The sequence below is a fragment of the Camarhynchus parvulus genome, chromosome 1A (assembly GCF_901933205.1).
Source record: "Camarhynchus parvulus chromosome 1A, STF_HiC, whole genome shotgun sequence".
In the NCBI taxonomy this organism is placed as follows: domain Eukaryota; kingdom Metazoa; phylum Chordata; class Aves; order Passeriformes; family Thraupidae; genus Camarhynchus; species Camarhynchus parvulus.
In genome coordinates this window covers 27335993-27360213 of record NC_044586.1, presented here as the reverse complement: position 1 = coordinate 27360213, position 24221 = coordinate 27335993, and the positions used below count along the sequence as shown (strand labels likewise).

The 24221-nt window shown below is 38.0% G+C and overlaps 1 protein-coding gene across 4 annotated transcripts; it reads left to right on the top strand.

Annotated features, from left to right (window-relative positions):
• Positions 1-721: 721 nt before the first annotated feature.
• On the top strand, positions 722-23660 carry NEDD1 (NEDD1 gamma-tubulin ring complex targeting factor). 4 transcript variants are annotated; one of them, XM_030960358.1, is made up of 15 exons: positions 722-842; positions 1842-1985; positions 3847-3941; positions 5334-5450; positions 6636-6776; positions 11694-11923; positions 12887-13088; positions 14004-14190; positions 16746-16877; positions 17052-17093; positions 17519-17742; positions 18442-18574; positions 18856-19012; positions 21376-21442; positions 22093-23660. In XM_030960358.1, the coding sequence occupies exons 2-15, from the start codon at positions 1850-1852 to the stop codon at positions 22195-22197; spliced, it is 1968 nt and encodes a 655-aa protein (XP_030816218.1). In that variant the 5' UTR covers positions 722-842; positions 1842-1849; the 3' UTR covers positions 22198-23660. The 4 variants fall into 4 exon arrangements, with proteins under 4 accessions (XP_030816218.1, XP_030816219.1, XP_030816217.1 ...); XM_030960359.1 differs by having other exon boundaries at positions 736-842; positions 1837-1985; XM_030960357.1 differs by lacking the exon at positions 722-842 and adding an exon at positions 925-1689.
• The last annotated feature ends 561 nt before the right edge of the window (positions 23661-24221 follow it).

The following is a 24221-nucleotide window of genomic DNA, read 5'->3' as shown; positions in this document are numbered from 1 at the left end:
GGGGTAAAGGCTCAGTCACAGGCAGATCTCTACAGAAAGTTTTGCTACAGGTGCCACGTCTAACATACCTTTACATTTACTATGTAATTTTGTGTTTAGGGGTAGACAGCAGGAGTGCACACACGTATCACCTTAAAGGAACTGCTACCTTTTATTTTACTGGATGCAAATAACATAAAAGTCCCTCCTTCTGTAAAATTCAGCATGACCACGGTAACAGTTCTATTGCAAGTCAGGAAACAGACGCCGCAATTCTCTATTACTTGGTGTTCCTATTAGTAATGTATTAACTGCTATCATTTATTTCGCTCTGTGGCCATGATGTCCCCATGTCCCAGAGGTACGTACACCCCAGACGCCGGCAGCGCTGTGTGCCTTTTGCTCAGCACTGCTAGTGCGTTTCCAGTTCAAAACGCGGCAGATGTGGTGCCCCTCAAAGCCACTCTCGGCGGGTTTATTGTGTGCCCAGCACCCCCTCCCTCCACAGGTGCCAGGGAGCGGCTCGGTGCCCCCGGGCTCGGGGTTCCGTCCCGCAGCGGCCTCCCCGGCCAGGCCCCGGGGACGGATACGGGCGCGTCGCAGCCCGGCCCGGCGGGGGAGCCCCGCGGGGCCCCTCCGGGCCGCCGTAGCGGCGGGAGCGGCGCGCGGGGGCTGCCGGGACGGGGCGTGTGAAGTTGGGCGCGGCGCGGCAAGTGGGGCCGGGAGCGCGCGCGGGCCGGGGTGTGCGGCCGGGCCCAGCGGGGCGGGCGGAGCCGGGGCCGGGCCGGTCCCGTCCCTCAGGCGGCGCTGGGCCGGGCCTAGGGGCGAGCAGCGGGGGCTCGGCCCGGTGCCCGCCCGGCCAGGTGCGCAGCGCCGCGGGGAGAGCGCGGGAGCGGGGCCGGGGCCGGGTGGCGGCGATGCCGAGGGGCGGGTGCGGCTCCTCCCGCGGCCTCCGGGGCTGAATTGCGGGGCGGGAGACAAGCTCCGAGCGAGCAGCGGCTCCGCGGGCTGCTGCCCAGGGAAGGCGTATGTGGACCCTGAATTTCTTGTGTAGTTTTGTGAGTGTTAACAGTCCCGGCAGTGAGAATGAATGGCCTAAAGCTGTGTGGAAACGTCCTGCAAACTTTGGCTAAGGGCTGGTTGTGTTCTCAGCTGAAGCGAAGGCTCACGTTTGCAGTCCTTGTCTGTTGATAGCTTTAAATTACGAAGAATAAAAAGCCGAGAGTCAGCGTTTCAAACCAGGCGTCGGTTCACCTGGCTTTAAGTCTTAAAAAGTGTCAAGTCAAAAGAAGTAGCAGTACATTGTTCGTGCCTTTTTGCTTCGTAATGATTGTAAGGTGTGATGAAAGGTGACTCATTGTCGCTCGTATTCTACTGTCAAAGGTTTAGTTTGAAGGATTCTCGGATGTCTTCTTTGGAGTGGTGAGATGAACGCTGAAGTGAGTCCCTTAGGTCCGTACTGGCAGCCTTGCCCTGCAACAGTTTGATTCTGGTTTGTAGATCCCCATCTGCTGGTGGGAAGTGGGTCCTTCAGATACTCAGGGCTTCCTGGTAGGCAGCTGCGAACTGTGGAGATAAAGGCTTCCTTTTAGTCCCTTGGTGCCATAGAGGGGCTGGCTTTGTGAAAAAGAAACCATGCATTTCCTGCCAGAGTTCAAGCAGCAAAAGCTGGGAGTGGCTGCTGTTTCCACTCGTGTATGCAGCTGAACGGTACTAACTATTTAACTCTCCAAGTAAATGTTGCAGTTGTCAAGAAAACGTCAACTGTACCATTTAAAATTGTCATTTTGAATTGTTATGTTGCCTGGTTTATTTTTTTATTTTATATGTTTTCACTTAATCATTTATTTTTTCCAGAACAGGTGCAGCCATGCAAGAAAGCATACGTTTTGCATCATCAGGAGATGACATTAAAATATGGGATTCCTCATCTTTCACTGTGGTGGAGCAGTTCAACCCACATACACCCTCACATCCAGTCAGTTCACTGTGCTGGGCCAGCAATAGTATCCTTTACAGTTTCAGTCATATTTCTGTGGGTGTTCTGCAAAATTCCAGTGTTTTTATCTTTCCTTTTTTACTGAAATGTTTGTAAAACACAGGCCTGACGTGTTTTGAATTCTCTCATAAATATGTTGGTTTGTATTTTGACCACAGTTTTGCACTTCCCCGTGCTGAAGGGATTTACAGAATGAGTTCATGACAGTAAATACTTCTGAAGAAGTTTCTCATCTCAGGAGCCAGTACTTTTCTAATGGCTGTAATATGCCTGAATTCCCTGCCAACTGTAAAGCTTACTCATTTGTTTCTTCAGTAGTTATGATACTTGCTTTCAAGACAGTGCTTAATTAACTGACAAGCTTGAGCAAAGCAACTGCTTTACTGTAGTAAAATTCTATACATAGTATAGTGAGGAAAATTGTAATCAAAGTTTTTTTTTGGTGGGACAGTTTCTTGTTGATTCTAATAGTCTTTGATAGTGTTCACTTACCTCTAAGCACTGGTTTTCTTTCCAGTGCTTGTAGCATTTGGAGAGGAAGCACAAACGTGCTGTTGTGTAGAATAACATTCATGGGATGGTGGTGGTTTGTCATCAAAACGGATCTGACCCATTTAGGTCTTTCACCCCTGACTTGGAAGCCAGGGAACTCTTGGATAATGGTATGAGGGGCCAAGTGTTAGATGACCATATGAGAAATCTCTGTGGGCTGTCAGGCTTGTGTGGCTGTCAGAGGAGAAGGTGGTGGTGCCTCATCTTGATGCAGAAGGAGGACAGGATGCTGGCACACAGCATATGAGTCCTGCAAGTTCTGAATGTCTGTCCTCCAAGTTAATGTATGAGAAAAAATGTTACACCAATTGGAAGACAAATAAATGGTTTAGCTACGGAGCTTGCAGAGGATTTCAAACACAGATATAATGTTTTCATGTGTATGCATACACACTAGTATGTGTTTAGTAAACTCTATCTACAGTCAGTCTGTCTTACATGCTTTCTTCTACCAAGTCTCCTCTTCATCTCCCAAGACTGAAACAATGAAGTCCTTTATAGACTTGTCAGCTCGTTAGGGATAAAGCATTAGTTCTGGTTATGCATAGTTCTGTAAAATTAGACAAAAGTGCCTTAAAATAATGAAAGCAATAGCAAGCACTACTCTGCCTGATGGTTCTGTTCTGTTAAATCCAGCCAATTAGCCTGTGTTATTCTTAAATGAGCAAATACAAAATCACAATGGGCATTGGCCAGAACTGAATGATTACTCAGTTTGTTTGGTGGTGGTGCAGATGCAGTTTTCCTGCTCTGTAATTCTATAAATGTTCTTATTACTTTGGGGTACTTGGTTGCATAAAAGGTTCTTTTTGGGCTTTTGTTTTTCTTTTCTCAGTACAGAGTGGGAGAAACTGGCAGCTGCTCTTTGTACTCTGGAAACTGTATAGTTAAGTAGTCTAACATTTGTCATGACCAGGACCGTTCTTTAAATCCATAGTCTGCTAACAGCCACAGACATTCCTTTGAACTAGTGATAAATGGGGCTCTTACTTGGGGGTGTGGGGAAGCAGAATTGTAGACTAGATAAGCTGCCTTAGTGGTAAAGAGCTCTTAAATAATACCTGGCAGATATTTCTCGTCTTTTCTATCAAAGAAATTGCTGTCTGTCTTGTATTGGCAAGTGAGGGCTGTAGTTAATTCAAGAGCTTCTTAATGAAAGCTTGGAAAATAGCCTTATGTTTCTGTTTCTAGGTCCCTTCAAGGTCCAGTGCTTTAGACTGTTTAGCCAATCTGTCTTCTGTTCAATAAAGGAAACTTCCTTTTGCTTTTATTAATCACCAGTATCCTACAATTATGTTCCTTAACTTGTGACAAAGATAGATACCTGGCTACTGCTTCTGCTGCTGGTGATAAAATAGTTGTTTCAAGCTGTAAAAGCAAACCTGTCCCACTCTTTGAAATAGCTGAAGGAGTAAGTATGAGTAATGCCTTTCCCTCATTTTTCCCCAGTTCAGCTGGTATCCTGTGTGTCTCACATCTGTTCTGCATATTGGGATCAATGTAATTTTGGTATTGTCAGAATTGTGACACATACGTAAAAACATTTCCCTGTGTATTGTTAAACATGTATAAAGAGTGGGGGCAATAGTGCTTTTAAAATAGTTCTGTCAGTAAGAAGATACAGATGCAGTTGCAGTTATGCAAATGTGATAACTTGAGGCAGTCAGTGATTCAGGTGTGATCTGATGTGTAGGAGATGGAATAGCTCAAGTTTGAATTTCATTTTCCAGCTTGAGCTGTCAGTATTGTGCATGCCTATGAAATGTACACTGGAAAACATAAGTGTCTGTGGAGGGGTTGTTCTTGGAGCATATATGTGCCAACTTGTATTGCAAGAAGGTAGAGAATTTGTGTTGTGTTCAAGGCTTCTTTTTTCTCTAGTTAAAAGCTTCAAAAAGCTGGACTTAGTTTTAGAAGAGTCTCTTCACATGGTCACTTAAATAGCTTGTTAGTGTTCTAAACCATTCTAATTGTTCTCCTTGGATAGCTGTTGTAATGCTAATTTGGACTGGAAATTTTCTGAAAAGTTGTTCAAACCTTGCTTTTAGGGTGCTGAAGCAAACTCTTTCAAAGGTGGGGTGTTTGTCCTGCAGATTTCACTAAATTTGATCTATAACTAATGCAATCCCTTGCAATTTTACCATGTCAATAATTAGATGGACTTGTTTTTTCTTCACTCAAATTTTGAAAACTTAAAAGTGAATTTTCAGTGTGATGGAACTGAATAACAATTTGTCCTCAATGTAGGCCAATCATTAAGATTGACCTTTTTTTTCAAAAACTGGTACTTCAGTGATTATTTTAAAAAGAACCACTTAACTGCATTATGAGGTTTGCTGCTATAATATTCCCTGTAATGTTCAGGGAATGTGAAGTACGTAACTTAGACAACTTCTTGATTTTCTTCTAAGAGTTTTTTTCCTTTAACTTAGGATTTCTTTAAAAAAAACTGAGTACCTGAATAAAATACTATGATTGCTCTTTATGGAGCTATAATTTAAAGGAAAAATGCATATTGGAGGAAAAGGTGCCAAAAAATTTAAAATGAGAATGGGGAAATGTGAGTATTTGAAGGTTTATTAATTAATATACTTATATGTTGAAATATATTAAATTTATGTCCAAACTGGACTTGATTTTAAATGCCTTTTGATAGGAAATGGCTGTAGAGTATGAATAGGTCTGTCTGTCATTGGGACTATTTGTACTGATGAAAATGGAAATGCACATCAATGTGCTTTGAAGTAGATTTGAATAAATCACTTAATTACCTTTAGCATACATTTTCTTCTTTCTCCATTAGGCAAAACAGACATGTGTGAGCTTGAATTCTAGTTCGTCGTATCTTGTCAGTGGAGGCCTTGATAACACAGTTAATATCTGGGATTTGAAGTCCAGAAAGATTTACCGCAGCCTAAAGGTAAGTTTCGCTGAGGAAGAGCTGTAGCTTTCCACTCCCAGGTTTTGCTGCCAGCTGTAAAAAATGTACTATCTCTAAGTCTGGCATCTGTCTGGATCAAGCTCACAGATAGGAGCTAGCACACATCTGGGTCTTGTTCAAGTTTCTGTTCTTTATGTGCTGTAAATAGCAAATTTAATGAACATTTGTAACTTGGTGTTTTCAGAGTGCAATTCTGAAATTAAAATTACAATTTAAACACATAATAATATGTGTTTAAATTTCCAGAATAGACTTCTTTTTTTTTTTGGTGTTGTCTGAGGGGATTTTTTCCAGGAGTTGCATTCCACGTAATTGCTGGTTTTGATACACTGAATGAAAAAACACTTATCTATTTGTTGAATACTGTAGCAGAACTAATGTTGTGCAAAACTGGGATGGTTGTCTTCTAACTGATCCAGGATGAATTCTCTAGAACTTTTTTATGATGCACAAAACGTAGGATTGTTTAGTATCTTTCCCATGTGCCTTCAGTAGATGGTTTGCCCTTATTTAGCACCTCTGTTTTAAGAGATTGCGAAACTTCAGCTTTGATTTATCCTTTTTTTCTTGGACTTTCAGAGTTACAAAACTGGAAACAAAACCTCTAGGTATCCAATATAATACTTCAAATATCTATTCTTAACTTTTGGGTTAGAAGTACTTCATTGTCTTCCCTTGTATAGGAATATAGGGGAGAAATAATATGTTCATTATACACACTATTATCACTGCAAATGAGTGTACTGAAAACTGGTTGGTAAATATATGTGTTAGGTCTAAAAGTGACAGAAGAGGAAGTTATCAGAAGTAGTACATGAGATTAACAGGAAGTATATTCAAGTATCACTGGTTTCTGGGAGACTTCGCTTTTAAAATAGTGTTCAACACCTGTGGTAAATGTCTCTGTGGCTGTCATATTAAAATATTGTATATAATTATATGTTCATCTTGACTAATTTATTAAAACCACCCAATGCAAACAATCAGAGAGTGATTATGATTGATCTTTGGTATGTTTTGCTGCTATTTCCTGTGATATTCCATAACAACTCTTAAGTCTTTTAAAATGTTACAGAGAGAAAAAATCAGCTGAAGTTTTTTTGCAAAAGCATAAATTAGGAAGAATGTCTTTAACACTGTCCCTCTAACCTCCCTTTCCCACAGGAACATAAAGATGAAATCACATGTGTTGCATATAATTGGAATGATGGTTATATTGTTTCTGGATCTTTGAGTGGTGAAATCATCCTACACAGTGTTACCACCAATTTATCAAGTAGTCCCTTTGGTTATGGCAGCAGACAGGTAGGCTATCTATGTTAAGTTCCTTTCAGGTACTGAGCTTAATTTGCAGTCTTTAGAAATTGAAAGTACAATTCAAGTACAATTTAAAGTATCGAGAGTTTTTAAGTTTTGATATTCTGTTTCATTTTAATTTTTAAGAGTGCCCTTAAGGAAAGGAGAAAGCAGACTGCTGTGTGCATTATAGCCTTAAATACTAGGTAGCATTGAAATACGAATTTCTCGAGTGCCATTTTTTCTATACAGGTTAGAGCAGATTTTGCTTGGTAGACACTGGCTCCTCAAGAAGAAACTTTTAGATATCTTAGAAGTGATTAAAGCACAGTTGGCTTTACAAACCAAAACAGGATTTCAATTCACCACTCAGTGTATATTGTTGCAGAGGGCAAAGACCATGCAGTCTGGGTTCTAACTTATTCAAAGCTATCTGTACTGGAGGGGTGAATACAAATCTGTATTTGGAAATAAGTTTATTTAATCTGGAGATTTAAATTGCACAGATGCTGCAAGAGAAAAATAATGAGGTTTTATCTTACCTACTTAGGTGTTTAGTTAGTATTTGGGAGAACTAGTTGGAAGGAAGATTGTGCAGAAGGCAAACACAAAACACATGTGCTACCTAAGAATCTTGGTAGGGTTTGCCACTGCAAATCCTTTCTGCCTACGCAAAAGATATTAAAAGAATTAGTGGGTATCACAAGGGGAATTCCTTGATACAAGAGCATTTGCAGTAGTAAATGAGCTGTGTTGTCCCACTGGAAATTCCAGTGTGTGCTCTTAGTGAGAATTGTCTTGTCTTATGGATAGCCAGTATTTGAGTTCTAGCCATGCTTTCATTTTTTACTGAATCATTTTTACAGAGGTAGGGGCTACCTAGGGGGTGCAGAACTGTTGCTTTGGTCCTAAACCTGACCTTTAATGTTGCAAGGAATGCTGAAGTTGTGACTTATTCCTTTTCTGTTACTGCAACAGCTTTTTCATTCTTAGATTGCAGATAGTGTCAAATTAAATTCTTCTCCTGTCTTGCATGAACAGTATAACATGGTGAAAAATCTCTTACAATCTTACAGCATCTCGGGAATTATGGTATACTTTCTGATGAAAAATCTCTGTGAAGTTTAAACTATTTCTGCTCCTAGGTGCTGCAGTGGCTTTGATCCATCACCAGTCTCATACTTATATTGAAGTAAAATCGTACTTCATACTTGGTTTGATCTCAAAAATCCATCTCTATAGTCAGGTCATTTTTCTGACTTGATTGTTACAGTCTTATGAGGAATGTGTATGTGAGGCAGGAGCAGGGAGGTCCATGGCTGGATTATGGAGCTGAGGTGAATATCCAGAGTGCAGACTATGCTGCTAGTTAATTGGAAAATGAAGAAATTCTTGTGAGGATGATTTGCATGAACCTGTTTGATATATTCAGTTCTTTCTACCAGAAAGTGATTAGGAGTAAGAGATGCCGTGAATAACTATTTTGTCAGATGAAATCAAGAAGTCTGCTGCAAAGCTGAGTGACCTTTAGGGTGGATAAAGCGATTTGATGTGTTAAAGTAATTGCAAACAAAGAGCTCCTGTTCACATTCTGAATGGTCTACTACATTTTCTTCAGGAGGGCAGTTATTTGATTATAGCTTTCATTTAAAGTGGAATTGAACTATGATTTTGTAATGAATTGGCTAGTTGGATGTCCCAGTTTACCAGCTTGTCTTTGATCCTAAAAGTGTTTCTTACTTTTATGTGCAGAAATGGCTCTATTATTGTTTTGGGTTTTAATTGGAGAATTGGAGAATTGATTCTACAGAGAAGAAAGTATCTGAAGACTTGTGTAATTCTGTTAAATTTAAAAAGCCTTTACTTGATTTATAGCTTAGGGGCCGGGTTTCCTTAAGAGTAAACTTGAATAGATAAACAGTGTATTATACTGTTTGATCCTGGTGCTAGTTTTCTGGCTTAGGAAGGGTCACCATTCCATAGTGACTTTTTTTAGAATTGAGGAATGTGAAGTCTAACTAACCTTAAAAATTTTAGCTTGTCTGTGTTTGATTCAGCATGCTGGAATGTAGTTTCCATGCCAGTTAATTTGTCATGTTGTGTAGGTTCTACAAGTAGGCAAAGAGCCCACGGTTGCTGTGCTTTCTCTGACTAAACAAAATTCTTTTCGTAGGACCATTGGCCTATAGTCTGTTAATTGATTTTAATTTAGAACACTTTTGTGTTTTATTAGAATTGAGTTCTTGCAGAGCTGTTTGGAGATCCCATAATTTGTCTTTGCTATTGGCATTAATTTAGACTACCAGATTCTTGTCTGCTTGCTGTTGTGAGGATAAATTAAAGTTTGTTTCAAAATATAATGTTTGTTCAAGTCTTCACTGCCTGGTGCAATTCTCCTAGCAACAGGATTTAGTTTAGCTGTTTGAACAGCTGGCTGATTTGTAAAGGAGTGTGATGGATTCTGGCCACTCCATATAGTGAAAGGTTTGTCAGCTTTTAAAGCTAAAAGTGGGGAGCAGTGATAATATGGCGAATGTAGGCATATGAAAGAAAATAGAGAACTTGCCCAGATTTAAGATTAAAAGGATAAAGGAGAAAAGGAAATTGCTGGCTTGGTAGGATAGCAAAGGAGGTTTGAGAAGAGCTAAAAGCAAGTACTCTTGATGGGCAGAAGGACAGGAGTGAGAAAATGAAACATGAGCAGATGCCAGCCAGTAAGGAGGAAGGTATTTGGAGGTGAAGAATTGAGAGAACTGCGAGGGTCAGGAATATTTCCCATGGGGATCCTGTTTGTAATTAAAGCTGTTACTCCTGAATCTCTCAGTATTTTTTTCAATGTGAGCAAAATGATGATAAAATTGTGACCAGTAGAGGACCATATTAATGATGAAGAGTTGTAGTCTTTCCTATTTGAATATGCAGTTGAAGGTGCCACCTCTTTAAAGCAGGTTGAAGCAATTTGGCTTCCAGCAAGACACACAATGCAAGTGCTGGAAGTGATGCTGGAGGAATATGAAGCACCACATATCTCCATCAAAGGGAAGTTAAAGACAGAAATAGGATAAAGGCAGTACTGTGCATTGTGGTGTGGTCTATGCCAGAATAAAATAGCTTTTGAGAGCATTTTCTGGAAAATTAAATATTTCAGCATTCATTGGACTGGACTTGAGTAAAGTACTTGATTCAGTGCTTTGTGAGAAAATACTAGATAGGATGGGTAAGAAACTCATTATATTGATAAATCAAACAAATATTTTCTTTCATTATCTGTCTTGTTTAATATTTTCAGTAGTCCTTATGATAGTAGAAGTAAGGTCAGCAAAACTGGGGAAGGGTCTGGAGCGCACAGGCCTTGTGGGGAGCAGCTGAGGGGGTTGGGGTTGTTCAGCCTGGAGAAAAGGAGTCGTAAGGGGACCTTATTGCTCTCTACAACCACCTGAAAAATAGGTACTAGCAAGGTGAGGATTGGTCTCTTCCCACAGGTAACAAGCAATAGGAGAAGAGAAAATGGCCTCAAGTTGCACCAGTTTAGATTGGGTATTAGGACAGAATTCCTCTCTGAAAGGGTAGTGAGTGAGGCATTGGAACAGGCTGCCGAGGGAAGTGTGGAATCGTCATCCCTGAACGCATTCAAGAAACAGATAGCATTTAGGGACATGGTTTAGTGGTGAACATGGCAGTGCTGGGGTAAGGCTTGGACTTGATGGTCTTTGAGATCTTTTCCAGCCTTAACAATTCTGTGATTCTATGTAGAGCTATGATGAAACCCAGTGGGAAGGCATTTGCCCATAAGAGAGGATTGTGTCAGTATCAAAAAATGTTTGAAACTACAGACACAGGAATAACTGTGACAGAGTAGAAATCAAGATACCAGATTTATGGGACAACTGAGGCTCTTATTAGAGTAGGATTTCAGAATGCCCAAGGGAAAGGTGTTGGATTTCTTAATATAAAATTACAATGACTAAAACGTTCTCAAATAAGAACCAAATATTTTGAGGATCATAAAAGATTTTAGTTGTCCATATTCAAGAAAGATTCATACTGGGAGAGTTGCAAAAAGACTGATGGTACTGAAAAAACAGTCCTGGAGGACTCTCATTTTTCTTTGATTGCAAAATAGAGCCCGAAGGAAGGTGAGCTTGCTGTTCTTTAAAAGAGGATAGCAGAATTGGGGAGTTAGGAAACTGTTTAAGTGTACGGGCATTATGGTCCCAGGAGCAAATAGGTACTGCTGGGTCATAAGTAAAATTAATCAGGAAATTGAACACTGTAGTATTAGAGCAGTGAGCTTCTGAAACATCCTCTGAAGCAATGTGGTGGAAACAAAATAGCTTTTCTGAAAGGCAGGTTAAGTTCCTGGTTCTGCTATAGCAAGGCTGCATGTGATACATGTTATCCTCTTCTGTCATCTTAGTCCGCAGGTTGAAGTCTGTTCTGCAGGACCTACATGCCTGCTGAACTCTGGAGTCAGTGTGTTTTATCAAATTGGCCAATATCCAAGTACCTCAAGTCAGTGAAGGGGAATTAAGTTTAACATTCTTGGCAGAAGACTAGTTGGTGAACTAATGTACCTTTTCACTACTTTAATTTTAGATGTGTTATGGGAATTTTTTGTATGAAGGCATGATATTTGCTGAAAATTTGAGAAAATTTTCTGGACGTTTCATTTTTCTTTTGCTTAATTTTGCCGATCAGCTCATATGGTACCCCATTATAGTAAAAAAATCAAGTCTCACCCTCAATAGCAAAAATGGCATTTTAATGCAAATTTATTTTTTCTGGTTTTACTATTTATATTTCAGAGTTGGAAGCCTTAGTAGACTACTTTAAGTTTGTATTCCTAATCTGTTTGTGTCTTTAGAAAATAATTTAATATAATATTTAATATTGGTATTAAAATACATTTTTATGTGTGTTTTACAGCCTATTCGACACTTGAAATATTCATCCTTTAAGAAATCCTTGCTGGGCACTGTTTCTGACAGTGGAAATGTAACTCTCTGGGATGTAAATAGCCAGAACCCATATCATAATTTTGAAAATACTCATAAAGCACCAGCCTCAGAAATCTGCTTTTCTCCAGTCAATGAGCTGCTGTTTGTAACTGTAGGTTTGGATAAAAGAATTATTTTCTATGACACTTTAGGTAAAAAGTGAGTATATGAAAGACCTTTTGATTTTAGAAGATTGCTTATTTGGGTTTTATAAACTGAAAAAACATGCCTAATTATGGCATGAATTATTTCATTCAGCCCTCATGCTGAAGTGGTTGGCATATTGCTACTGGAGAGCCTGTCCCATAGTCTGTTTTGCTTTCTAAGTTAACAAACAAACAATTGAAAAACCCCAAGGCATGTGAGAAAGAATTGAAGTCCAATTTATAGGTGATGTTCTCCAGTGCTTGTGTATGGGCTTTTCTTGTTGGTAGAGAGCAGTTAACTTCTGTGAGGGGCAGTACAGCCTGTGCCAGCCACCTGAGCTTAGCTTGCCTGCTTTTCTAGTTAAGATAAAAGATTTAACTGTGGTGCACAGAACTGCTGAGATAGGGGAGAATGCTGGATGAAAAAGCAGGAAGGATGAGAAATAGAGGATGGGATGGCAAGTGGTTTTGTGGGACATTGGTTTTAGTGTGAGTAGTGCTTTTACTCTAGCTCCTACTAGCAGCAGGAGTCTGTTTGCATTTTGGAATAATGCAGTAGAGGGATGCAAACTAAGACTTGAAGTTTTTCCTAGAGCTGTGGGAGGGGTAGAGTTGGTAGGCTTGGGAAGCTTGAGGATGAGATGTATGTAGTATGATTGCTGCTGCAAATGATGATACTAGTAAATAATGTTGGTGTTTGCTATTAAGAAGGCAAGGTGATCCTGTCCTCATGAAGTCTTTTGGGGCACATGCAGATTTTTTCTTGTTAAGTGTGAATGCTTAGTGTAAGCCTAATCCCGTTTCTTAAAATAGTTCACTGAATTTACTTGGTACTGGAGAAGTTGAGCTACTGACCTGTAGCTGAATTGTGAAAGCTTTTATATATATATATATATATTTCTTTTAGATGTTCTGTGTTGAAAAGTCCAACTTGTGACTTCTAAAAGATTCATCCTGTCATTTCTCATATTTGAAGGTTACTGAAAACAATTGTAGCTGATTTTCCTCTGACCACAGTAGACTTCATGCCTGATGGTACTACTTTGGCTATAGGATGTTCCCGAGGAAAGATCTGCCAGTATGACTTAAGACAACTGACATCACCAGTGAAAACAGTTGCTGCTCACAAAGGCTGTGTGAAATGCATACGTCTCCAGTTCAGCAGCACTTTTTCCAAGGTACTTTTATTGTTCAATATGCAGATTAATGAAAGCAAAGCAAAAGTTTAAGTTCTGAAAAAAGTTTAGTGTTCACTTTCTAAGCATTACAGATGCCAACAAAATGGGATCATACCAACACAGGAATTATAAACTGCTTAGTATTAACTACTGTTTTAGGCATTGTTAATATGGAATTCCCCCCACTCCTGGCCTCAGTGTAGAAATAAGTGGAACTTGAAGTCTTCTGGGTTTTCTGGTGTGGATATGCTGCCTTTGCACATCAGCTTATGGCACCTCTGGTTATTTGCAGGCAGTAGCAGAAAAGTCTCTAATGGCTCTTCTGCTTAAGGAGAAGACACTGGGCTGCTCATCTGAAGATATTTTGTATGTCCTATATATGGACTTCTGCTAGCACTTATAAACAGTGTAGAAGTTAATTAAATAATAGAGAAGACTTAAGAGGTTCTTCCAAGACTTAATTAGGCTCTACTGTATCGAGAAACCCTGTGCTTCCATTTAGGGGACACTGAGAGGACCTTTGAGATGGATTCTTTACCACTCGGAGACTTTCCTTCTCCTCTAGCACACTTGCTGCTAGTGGTTAACTATTCCTGTAAAATTTGGAGTCTCTAATACTGTAATCTCTTTTTTCTGCTATGTCTAAACCTGTGATCAAAATTGAATCATGCAGGGTCACACCACTGTTAAATTGTTGCTGTGCTTGTGAGGTCCTCACGGATGTTTCCCAAGCTCTTTGAAGTTACATGAAGATACCTTTTCTTTATATTTATAAAGGCATATCTCCTTGGCAACCTTTGCAACTTGAATTGATTTTTTTAAACTGTTTTTAAAAAGGAAAGTATATTGTCTTGTAATTTTACTTTGGGATGAAGGAATAATAACTTCTCGTGATTGGTTCTATTTTTTCTTCAGTCTAACATCACAGGTTCTTCAAATAAACCTGTGTCCAAAAGAGTAGAAGTCAAAGCTGGCAGTAATCTTGGAGGAATTCAAAATACTGGCATCAAAAACATTGCCTCTCAAGCATCAGCAACAGTTTCCTCTCATCTTACATTTACAAATGAGAATAAGGGAGGAGAGATTTTTCAGGAGAAAACAGGTAATGTTGTGTTCCTGCTCTTAAAATAGTTGGCATAATGGGGAAGATGGAAGCAGTGTTTTGACGATTACAGTATAAAAATTGCACTGAGGGAAGGGCATTTGTTAGGAAGTACTGTGTGTATGTACCTGCACAAATATGTCTTTTCCCTCCTCACTGTGTAACACATGCTGTGAGACTGTAGGAGGTAAATTGGGTCCTGCTATAAGCTTAAGACACATGAAGTCTTAAAATTGTGGTGATACTGTGGGACTACCTCTTGCATTCTGACTTCTTGCAGATTATGGTTATGTACATAATGTAGTTTCTGATGCATGTCTGCATGGAATGCAGAGCTAAAGATTTTTAATTCTTGAAATGAATAGGAGTAGCAGACCTCATCCAAAAAAAAAAACCAAACAAAAACCAACCTAGGAAAACACAGGGGAAAAAAAGCAACCTAGTCCAAAAACCCAAGTGACAACTGAACTGTGTTTTTGTAAGAGGCATGATTCCAGTATCACATGGTAGCAAAGATGTTAAATATAGTTACAAGTATGATTAGTTGTATAAGTGTACTTGCTATCTATACCTCTGAAATTAACAAGTTCTTTGTAAGAATTCTGCGCATTCCAAAACTGCCACTGTGTGAAATGTACTCTTAAAATTTTATTTAATTCAAGAGTTCGCAAAATAACAAATCAGTAACACTGCTAGTTTGATTCTTTGAACTAATCCTCAGTCCATTTTAATGTAACAGCACTTTTCCGCTTCCTTTTAAAATAAGGAGAAATACATTTAGTAACAGTAATTAGGCAATAAGCCACTGCAGTCCATAGGGATGTGTATTAATGACCTCCCTTGGGTAAGCAGTGAAGTATGAGGTGAAGTAGAATGTTTCCTGTGTATGCAAGAACTGTTGGTAATCAATATTACTGAATGGTGTGGAAAATTTTATTTTGGTCAAAACATAGTATTTATTGTCTTTATTTGAAGATAAAGATGGCAGTAATGGCTATTTCTCCTTAAAGGGGACCGTGCATAATAAATAAATGTTTTAACAAAGTAAAGGCTTGCCAAACAAAACAGTTTTCCTTCATCTGAGTGTTCAGTTTAGAAGTTAAAAACCTCTGAATACTGCAGAAGATATGGTCTTTAAGGTTAAAAATGGGAATGGATGAGAAATCGCAAACTTCATTTGTTGTCTGGAATTTTTTCTAGAACCTGTTCATGGGATTTAACTTTGGAGAAATAAGGGGCATTCAGTAATCTGATAACATGTTTAAGTAAAATTGAGGCTTTTTGTCGCAGGTATTTTTAAGGTGCAAAAGTATAAATGAAGTCAGAATGTGATGAGAAACTTGGATGTACTTTGTGCTGGCTTCCCATAAACTCCCATTTACCAACTGTTCTCTGCTTTAAGTACCTTACTACATTTGTATTTCTGGGAATGGGTAAAAGCGCACAAGATATTTTGGCCCAATTTTATGTTACACTTTTTCCATGTAGATCCTCTAAATTCTGATGCATGGATTGATATTGCACTTCTGATTTGACTCAGTATGCCAAGTATTTACTTAACTAGCAAGTGCAATCCTGCGTTGGTGTCACAATTGACACATCTGAAGGAGTGAAAAATGTAATCTACTGACACATTTAAATGTGAAATCCTAAACGTGACTCAAGTTCCACTTAATGTAAATACTTGGACATGATTAATTGCAGTCACCCACACAGTCATATTTGGATTACTTCAACAAGTAATCCCACCTAGAGAAATACTTATAGGTTTTATGAACATTTTGTGAAATTATGAAAGTCATTCTGGTGGTTGTCTGAACAGTTCAATTCCCTATTTAAAAAATGTAGTATGAATAACTACTGGGGATTTTTTTAGACTTAAGATATGCTTCCATTCTTCAGACAGCTGTCCTTGGTGCCATGCATATGAAAAGCTTTTTCCCTCTTGGATTAGGTCGGGGAAGGGGCTTGAGGGTAGAGTGAAGAAAGGTCTAGGAACAAGTTTGGTTGAGGTTTTTTTTTTTGCCTGCAATTTTAACTTCAATTTGATTTTCTAATATTAGAATATGTAAGTTGATTTTCAAATATTAGAAATAAGCAGAGAATATACTAACACTAAGTAAGCTTTTAAAAAGGTGTTTCATATGATTTGCCTTGGAATGCTTAATGACTCTGGTACAGCAAATTTTTCTTCTTGCAGAACAAATTTAAATTTTTATTATCTGAATGTGGTTACTTTATTAGCAGAACGTGCAGTCACTAGTTTGAGTTCACCTGATACACCGTAAAATTGCTGCACCCATCATACACATGTCTCTGAGCATGGGTAGGTTCTCCAATTTTACAACCCTCCTCTTGAGCTTTTAGTTGTAGTCACCTTTGTTGACAGCCCAAATGAGGAAGTTAATATTGACCCTCTAAGTGGCACCTGCAGACGGTTCTGAAGTGCTAACTGGAATTCCCAAGTATCATGCCTGGCGTGAGATTGTTTAGCCATAATGTATGTTATTTTTGGAAAAGGTCAATTACTAATGGAATGATATTGCCCTTTGAAGGTTTTCCCCATAGTTCCAGCTTGGATGTCATTCCCTGTAAAGAAGCAGATCATGGGAAAAGTGCTGAATTAAGTAATTTTGATGATTTGGGTCGAAGTAGTTTAGGAGACGTGTTTTCTCCAGTCAGAGATGGTAAGTTACTAATACTGGAATTTGTAAAGCATCATTCCTCTGCATTTAGTGTGACAAAATGTCACTTGTGACTGACTGCTGTACCTACTTGATATTTTAATTTGTCTTTGATTGTGTACTTGATGCAGTGATACAAATAAACACTTCATTTGTTTGTGTTCTGCTGTTTTATAGATATTATTGCAAATAAAGTGACTGAAGATCCTCAAGGAAATGGTAAGCATATGCCAGTGATAGGTCTTTGGAGGTCTGTGCTAGTTCTCACATGCTGATTTTGTCATACCATTGAAAAAAAACAAATGACCAAAGCAGACACTGAAGCAACTTTTCTGGGAATTGTCTGACACATTGAGAGACACAACATGGTAACAGGAGGTCAAGAGCACAGTCCTAAAGTGATTGGGTTTTTTCCTTTATACAATTTATAGTGATACCCAGGAACTTTTCATGTTTTATTACTTTTATAAGGATGGGGGCACCATAAGTTGGATAGAAGGATGTAGTTTTTTGTGGAGTGCATTTTTTGGTGATTTCTTTTGTCATTCAGTTTTGTATGAGTGTGGAGGCATTTTTAACTGTGGGATAGATGTGGTGTGTGTGTCTGTTGACCTGTGTGTTTCATCTTTCCCTTTTCATTTTAGGCTTGGATTTTCAGTCCTACCTGTTGGGTTTGGATTTTCTCCCACAGCCAACCATTGCCTTTCCAGTAAAAAGAAACCTAGTGGGCAGTAGTGCACAAGGGATACAGTCTAGCCCATTACATGCACTTGTGGGATCTCCAATTAAAGAAGAAGAGGAACATCCAGAGACTGACTCTAAGAAAATAAGTCTTGGAAAACAAGAATCTAAAGACATTTTAAAGCAGGTATTCTTGTTATGAGTGCTCTTTTTAGAATCCTGACAGAATATTACTGCTTGAAGAAAAGAATACTGAATAATGCCCAATCTGATTTTATTTTGCAACCGTTCACACACTATTAACACAAATCCGTTAAACCTTGTGTGATTTAGATGAATTTGCCTTCAGCAATGGAAGATAAATGTATGTTTGTCTTAAATAAGATCAGGTTACATAAGTTTCCATGAAACAAAACAGGTAGCCTGAGGAGTATTTTTTGTAGAAAATTAAGAAGGATCACTAGATGGTTTCACCAGTATGATTGTTTGTTAGGTCAATTCCACTCTCTTCTTTCCCTGTTCTCCATCTCCCTCTTTTTCATGAGATATCTTTGATGTGCCTCTGCACAGAGATTAGCTACTTTTGTATTGCTCTTGAGAAGTCTGAGTTTGTGATACAACTTAGTCACAACATTTTTGATATGAAAATTAGAGGCGCTTTTGCACTTGCTTCCTTTGTGCCCACTTGAGGCAATTTGGAATGTTTTAGCAATCCATTTTTCAGATATCTTGCTAGGAAATGAAAATCATGTATTTCTGAGCAGATTCCTAAAAGCAAGAATGTTTGAAGGTGCATTTCAGAAAACTTTATCTTCAAGTGCAATTAGACAATTGTAACAAGTAGATTTAATCTTTAAAATAAAAAAAAAATTATTTCTGTTGTCAGGTTTCAAAATCAAGCTTACCAAGCATAGAACCTTCTCCACCATCATCTACTCCTGATGCAAATGAGAAACTAATGAAGAATATTCAGGCCCATCCTGCATATGATCTACCAGTAAATGGTACTACCTCAACAAGTAAGTTGATAATTTTGGCCCAGTTATAGGTGTGATTGATTGTAAACTGACGTGAAATCTGATAAAATGGGCTTGATCTTGGTTCTTTAAATCAAGCCAGCCCTCCTAAAATGTCTCTAGTTGCCTCTGAAAAGACTCATTCTAAATCTGATTTTTTTTTCCTAAGCAATATTTGAGGTAAAATTAATTAAATAAATCATTATTTTTTAAAAAATAACGTGGTATATGAGTGGTTTTTATTTATCATGAGGGTTCTCAGTATTTTATTTTCAATTGTAAAGGTTCAAAGATAACATCACCTGTCACTGCTGGAGTTGCAAGTTCATTGTCAGAAAAAATTGTAGAAACCATTGGGAGTAGCAGACCGAATGCACCTCTGACAGCAATTCAAATCAACTTCATTCAGAATATGATACAAGAAACAATGGATGACTTCAGGTACTGCTGTTCCTGCAGAGTGTTTTGTTTTCAATGACATGTTTTCTTAATGAGGTGTTTCAGCATCTGCTCAAACAAATTTCTCTTTGGATTAGAAAATTACACCGTTTATAGCCCTATTTTTGAAAAACTAAGTATGAAACTTAGTTCTTAATAGCTCTGATGGCTAATTAGACTGATGCCTCTGAGGGCTGTTGATGTATGACTTTGCTGATGATTCTAGAATGAGTGAATATTTCTCAGATGGTAAATATAGTCTGCATAGCAAGGTCTCTACTCTTTTCCTGAAGCCTTGCACTGATTTCTTTTTCTCCTTGCTCTTCTCCCTATCCCAGCAGGATAAATTTCAAGTTGACAGTGAGGAGAATTTGACATAGCCAGTTGACTTGTGTTGGCTTTGATTGTTGATATCTTGGCATGTGTAAGGTGAAACAGTGTGTGTGTATTTCTACTGGTGGAGCTTCCATTGAAATAACATCTGTGCTGTAAGTGATGGTTGGTGTCAGCTTACTTTGTGGATATCTAACCAACATTCCAATTGTCTTGAAAGAAGTCAAATTAGTATGGTTCTATTTATAGTGGAGTTTGAAGAAGGTGAAGAAGTTAAGAGAATTTTATCTAGGGCATCACTTCCCAGCCCGTGTTTAAGGTGACGTAGGTTGAAGGGAGATAATGGAGAATTGCAGGGGAGGGGAACTGCTGCTGTCTAGATGACAAAAAGCAAAGCAAAAGTAGTTTAGTAGGTCTGTGTACTATATGGCTGTTCTGTATCTGCCAACCGAAAAAATACATCTAATGTTATTTAATGTCTTTACATAAATGTAGTATGGTAAAACTCCCCTGGGATTTTTTGGTAATAAGCGCACATCTGATGAGCACATGTAATTGATGTAACTTAAAATGCAGTCTATGTATTGCAGATGTGTTTTCTTTAAAATCTATGTTTAGGCACCCCAGAGTTAGAAGTTATGCTTACCAATCTTTTACTTCCAGTACCTCAGATCTGGAGCCTTAAATATTGTGTTTCTCCTCTGACCTGTACTTTCTGGAGTGGCTGGAAGGCTCTGCTGGCCCTTTTCCCAGTTTTAAGTTGCAGCTACATTTAAACTGATTATGAAAGATCGTTAGTACTTTGGTTTTACTAGTTAGTAGTAAACTTTAGTAAACCACTTTTTATTGTTAGTACTAGTGGTCAGTAACAGGGAAGGGAACTGTTGTAAGCTTCCCATTGGCGTAACTACTTTTCACCTGCTGAAACCTGAGGAAAGAATTTTTATCTTCCTTGCCTGAAATTCATTCTTCTTCAAGTAAAGGGGGTGAAAAACCATGAACCTTGTGGAAAGGACCAGGAATAATATATAATTCATTTGGTTCCAAAAAGATGTTTGTTTCTTGATCTCCCTGTCTTTGGGAGATAACCTACATCTTTGGATTTATAGGATGCTAGCTGGCATCTATACTTGATACACTGAAGAAGATTGTCTCCAGTAGGAATTCTGTAGCACAATAATCTGTGGAAAGAGAAAGTGGAGATTGCCTTTGGGTTTGCTGTATGTTTGAGGAAAGGAAAATGAAGTAAGATCTGTGTGTGTCCACTAAAGAAACACCTTACTTTGTCAGGCCAGTGGTACCCATGGCACAGTACTCAGTCTCAAACAACTGCACTGTGCTGCACTGTTCAGGAGGAACTTGTCAGCTTGCCTGCTTTTCTGTGAGCTGTTCTCCTTGTTCTTCCTCAGCTCCTGGAACTGTTGTATTCATGTCATGATCAGAGGCTATTTTCAAGGCTGGTTTTTGTAGTGTGGAGTGGTTGCCTGTGAATTAACAAATTCATGTCCACTTTGCAGACAACAATGCCACTGCTTTTTATGTAGATTAACCTTGATTATTCCATGATTTTGAGAATAATGTATCACTTACCACAGTTGATGTTTTGGGCCCTTTTACAAAAGACCGTTTAAAGTCTTATACTGAAAAGGTGTATCTTCCAGTAGACATAAGTATCTTTCTCTGCAGTGCTTATGATCAAGGGATTGAAAATTAGCTTTGAATGATAAAAAGGAGAGGAGCTTATAGCTTGCAAGTGAAAAAGAATCTTGATATCACTATGTATATACTTGTGTTTCTAAACTGAAAAGTCCTGCATCTTCTTATGTGCTGAAAAAAAATGGTACTTATAAAAATCAATATCATAACAAAAGTATTCCAAAATAAGCTGTAGAAGATTATGTTTCATGGTCTAAGGGTTTCTAGACTTTTGATGAGAGTGAAGGTGAGGAATTATAGAGTTTTGGGTGCTGAGGGTATGAGAGACTGCTTCCTAAGTAAGTCTAAGCATCTTCCTTTTGCAACTCTTCCCCCAGAGAAGCATGCCATCGAGATATTGTGAATTTGCAAGTGGAGATGATCAAGCAATTCCATATGCAGTTGGTATGTACAAGGACCATGATGGGAAATGTATTCAGTTTTCAATTTTGGTAATAGTAAGGCATGCCATCTTCTCTCAAAACAGAAAATTATTTTGTTTATTAAGACCAAGAAAGGGAGGATTTCATGTGAAGGAAGGGGAAAGCATGAATGGGAATCTGTTAAATTGTTTTTTATTTGGTTAATAAAGGGACTCTAGGGGTTGAGAAAGTATGAATTCCATATTTCAGGAGTTATAAAGGCTGGGGCAAGGAGAAGATAGATGGAATTCAAATAGAAAGCTTCACTTGTAGATACTCTATACATACTGAGCTGTTCTTTATTCTTTAGCTTCACCTTTTTATGAATCTTTGTTCTTTTGATCTGCATTAAAAAGACGTTGTCTGGGTTCTGAGCATTTTAATGGAATCTGCATTAGTAGATTCTCATCCTGAAGAACTGCAAAATATCCTTTGATAAAATATTCACTAATGTATTAATGATCAAAATACTGTATGTCAGCTTAAAAGGGAAAATCTTACTTTTCTTATCAAAAATTTTTAAAAACAATTATCTATGTTATTTCATTTTTAAAAGAAATATGAAAGCCAATAGGATAAAACTGGAATTATTAACTTTATTACTACTGATTGAGACTTTTTTCTTTTCTGTAGAATGAAATGCATGCTTTACTTGAAAGATACTCTGTAAATGAAAGCTTAGTAGCTGAAATTGAGAGACTGCGAGAGGAAAACAAAAGACTGAGGACTCACTTCTGAAAGATTTACATTGCTGGTTTTATTAGAGTGAACTCACTACAGGTGGTGTGTTGTCTCTGACAGATCGTCTGTCATCACTGAAGTATTGTTTGAAGACCTGTTATTATTTTGAACATGAATCTATTCTTCTAAATAACTGGTGTAAGATACTTTGTGTAATTATAAATTTTGTAGCAGATAGGCACTATGTAAAGAACATTTGCATCCTCATGCTGACCACCTTGTAACGCAGCCTTCTAACAGAAAAACTCCAAGGACAGGTACAGTACTGGAGTTTTAGCAATATGTAAAGTGCCTTTTCGTAAACAAAGTCAAACCAGGACAGATGCTTTTACTCTAAGAACTTTTTGATATATACACCTACTTTTCTATCTGCTTCTTTATTCTACTGCTGTCAGAAGCAATCACTACAGCTTGGCTTTTCAGATACTTTCCTTGAAGAAAAAGGGGAATGACAACTCCTCTTTTGTGCACAACATGGAGTCTTGTTTACAAAGAGCTGGAAAGTACAGTAGTCACCTAAGTTTATTCAGCTGGCAACTCTTCTGTCCTGAGTAAAACTAGAGCTTGAAAATATTCCCAAATTCAGTGCCACAGTCTTGTTGAATTCATAAGTTTGTTGTTGTTGCTAATACTACATCAACTGCACAATGAGATTTTTTTGTTACTACTTTGGCTATGAATCTAGAATTCTTTTTATTTACATGTATTTGAATGTTGTCATAGCTTATCTGATTTGAATGCAACTTTAGTCTTCAAAATGTAAGTATATTAATAATATAGCCATTAATAATACAGCAATGTGTAATTGAAGTCTTTCAGTCTGACTCAAGCACCTTTTGTGCCCAACCTCCCCTTCCATTGGTAGTGAACAACACTTGATAGTGGGCAGTTGTGTTGCAGTTTTGAGCCATGTTGGTTTAGTATTATTGTGGCCTTTTTCAGATAGCTGCATACCAAATCTTATTATCCTATTATCTTGTATTATTAGCAACCATTAAAGAGCAGTCATTACTTCAGTAGCATAATAGTAGCGTACTGGTATGAAATGAAGCTCAGTAGGAAGTTCTGACTATTGAAGTACATGGGATATTTGGCTTGGCCTTTATTTTGCCAAGAAGACTAAATTAAAACTTCAATTCTAAATTGCTTTAAAAATCAAATGAAAATTTTAAGTTGACTTAAAATTTCTCTGAAAGACTTCTTCTACAGGTGCTTCTTGCTATCTAAGTTTTTCTGGAGGCTTCTTAATTTTCCCTCTAATATTTGCTTGTTTCTTCTCACAAATTCAAAACTCAAAAAAAGTCTGAAGAACATGGCAGGTTAATTATTTACAACATCTAGTGTTTAAATCCACAATGGCACTCTGATACTAAATGAGTAGATAAATACATGAAAGCCATAATATATAGTGTAACTTATTTTTATATGTTGCAAAACTAAAGAAAAACTCCAAACATGTCTATAACGTTTCCTTACCTTTAACTTTTTTTAAAAAAGAGACTTCCTTTTTTTGATGTCATTTAATGAAAAACAGTCTTGTAGCAAAATGAGGGTGTTCAAGTAGCTTTTAATATTAGGGAAATGACTTTAAATGTCTGTAGTTCTACTGCTTTTAAAAATATTTCTATATCACATATAACTTCATATTGAAAGGAAGCAAAGAAAGTTGGGGTTTTTTACTAACTTAACACACAATGTAGAGAACTCTTTGTTAAGTTTGTAGGATATGTCAACTTGACACATAGACCGCACAGTTCATGAAGACAGTAGTAGTTGAAGGTAGCAAAAATATCTTGGCATCCTTCTATGTATGCTTTTCAGTGTTAATGAAGTAACCTTGCATATTTCCATCTCTTGATTTGTTCAAGTTCTGCACTCTTGCTGGTGTACCTGGATGACAGCAGGGAGTTAGACCATTATCTTGGGTATTTTCCTTACAGGTAATTTGTTTTCCTGACACCAAACTGTATAATGTTTTTAATTCCCAAATGGAGTTGACTATAACAAGAGTGATTAAAAAG

Bases quoted from the DNA above. Each gene is read 5' to 3' on its own strand.
- NEDD1 (XM_030960357.1), top strand. The intron at 5,451-6,635 runs GTAAGTTTCGCT...CCTTTCCCACAG, and splicing joins AGATTTACCGCAGCCTAAAG to GAACATAAAGATGAAATCAC. The intron at 13,089-14,003 runs GTACTTTTATTG...TTTTTTCTTCAG, and splicing joins TCAGCAGCACTTTTTCCAAG to TCTAACATCACAGGTTCTTC.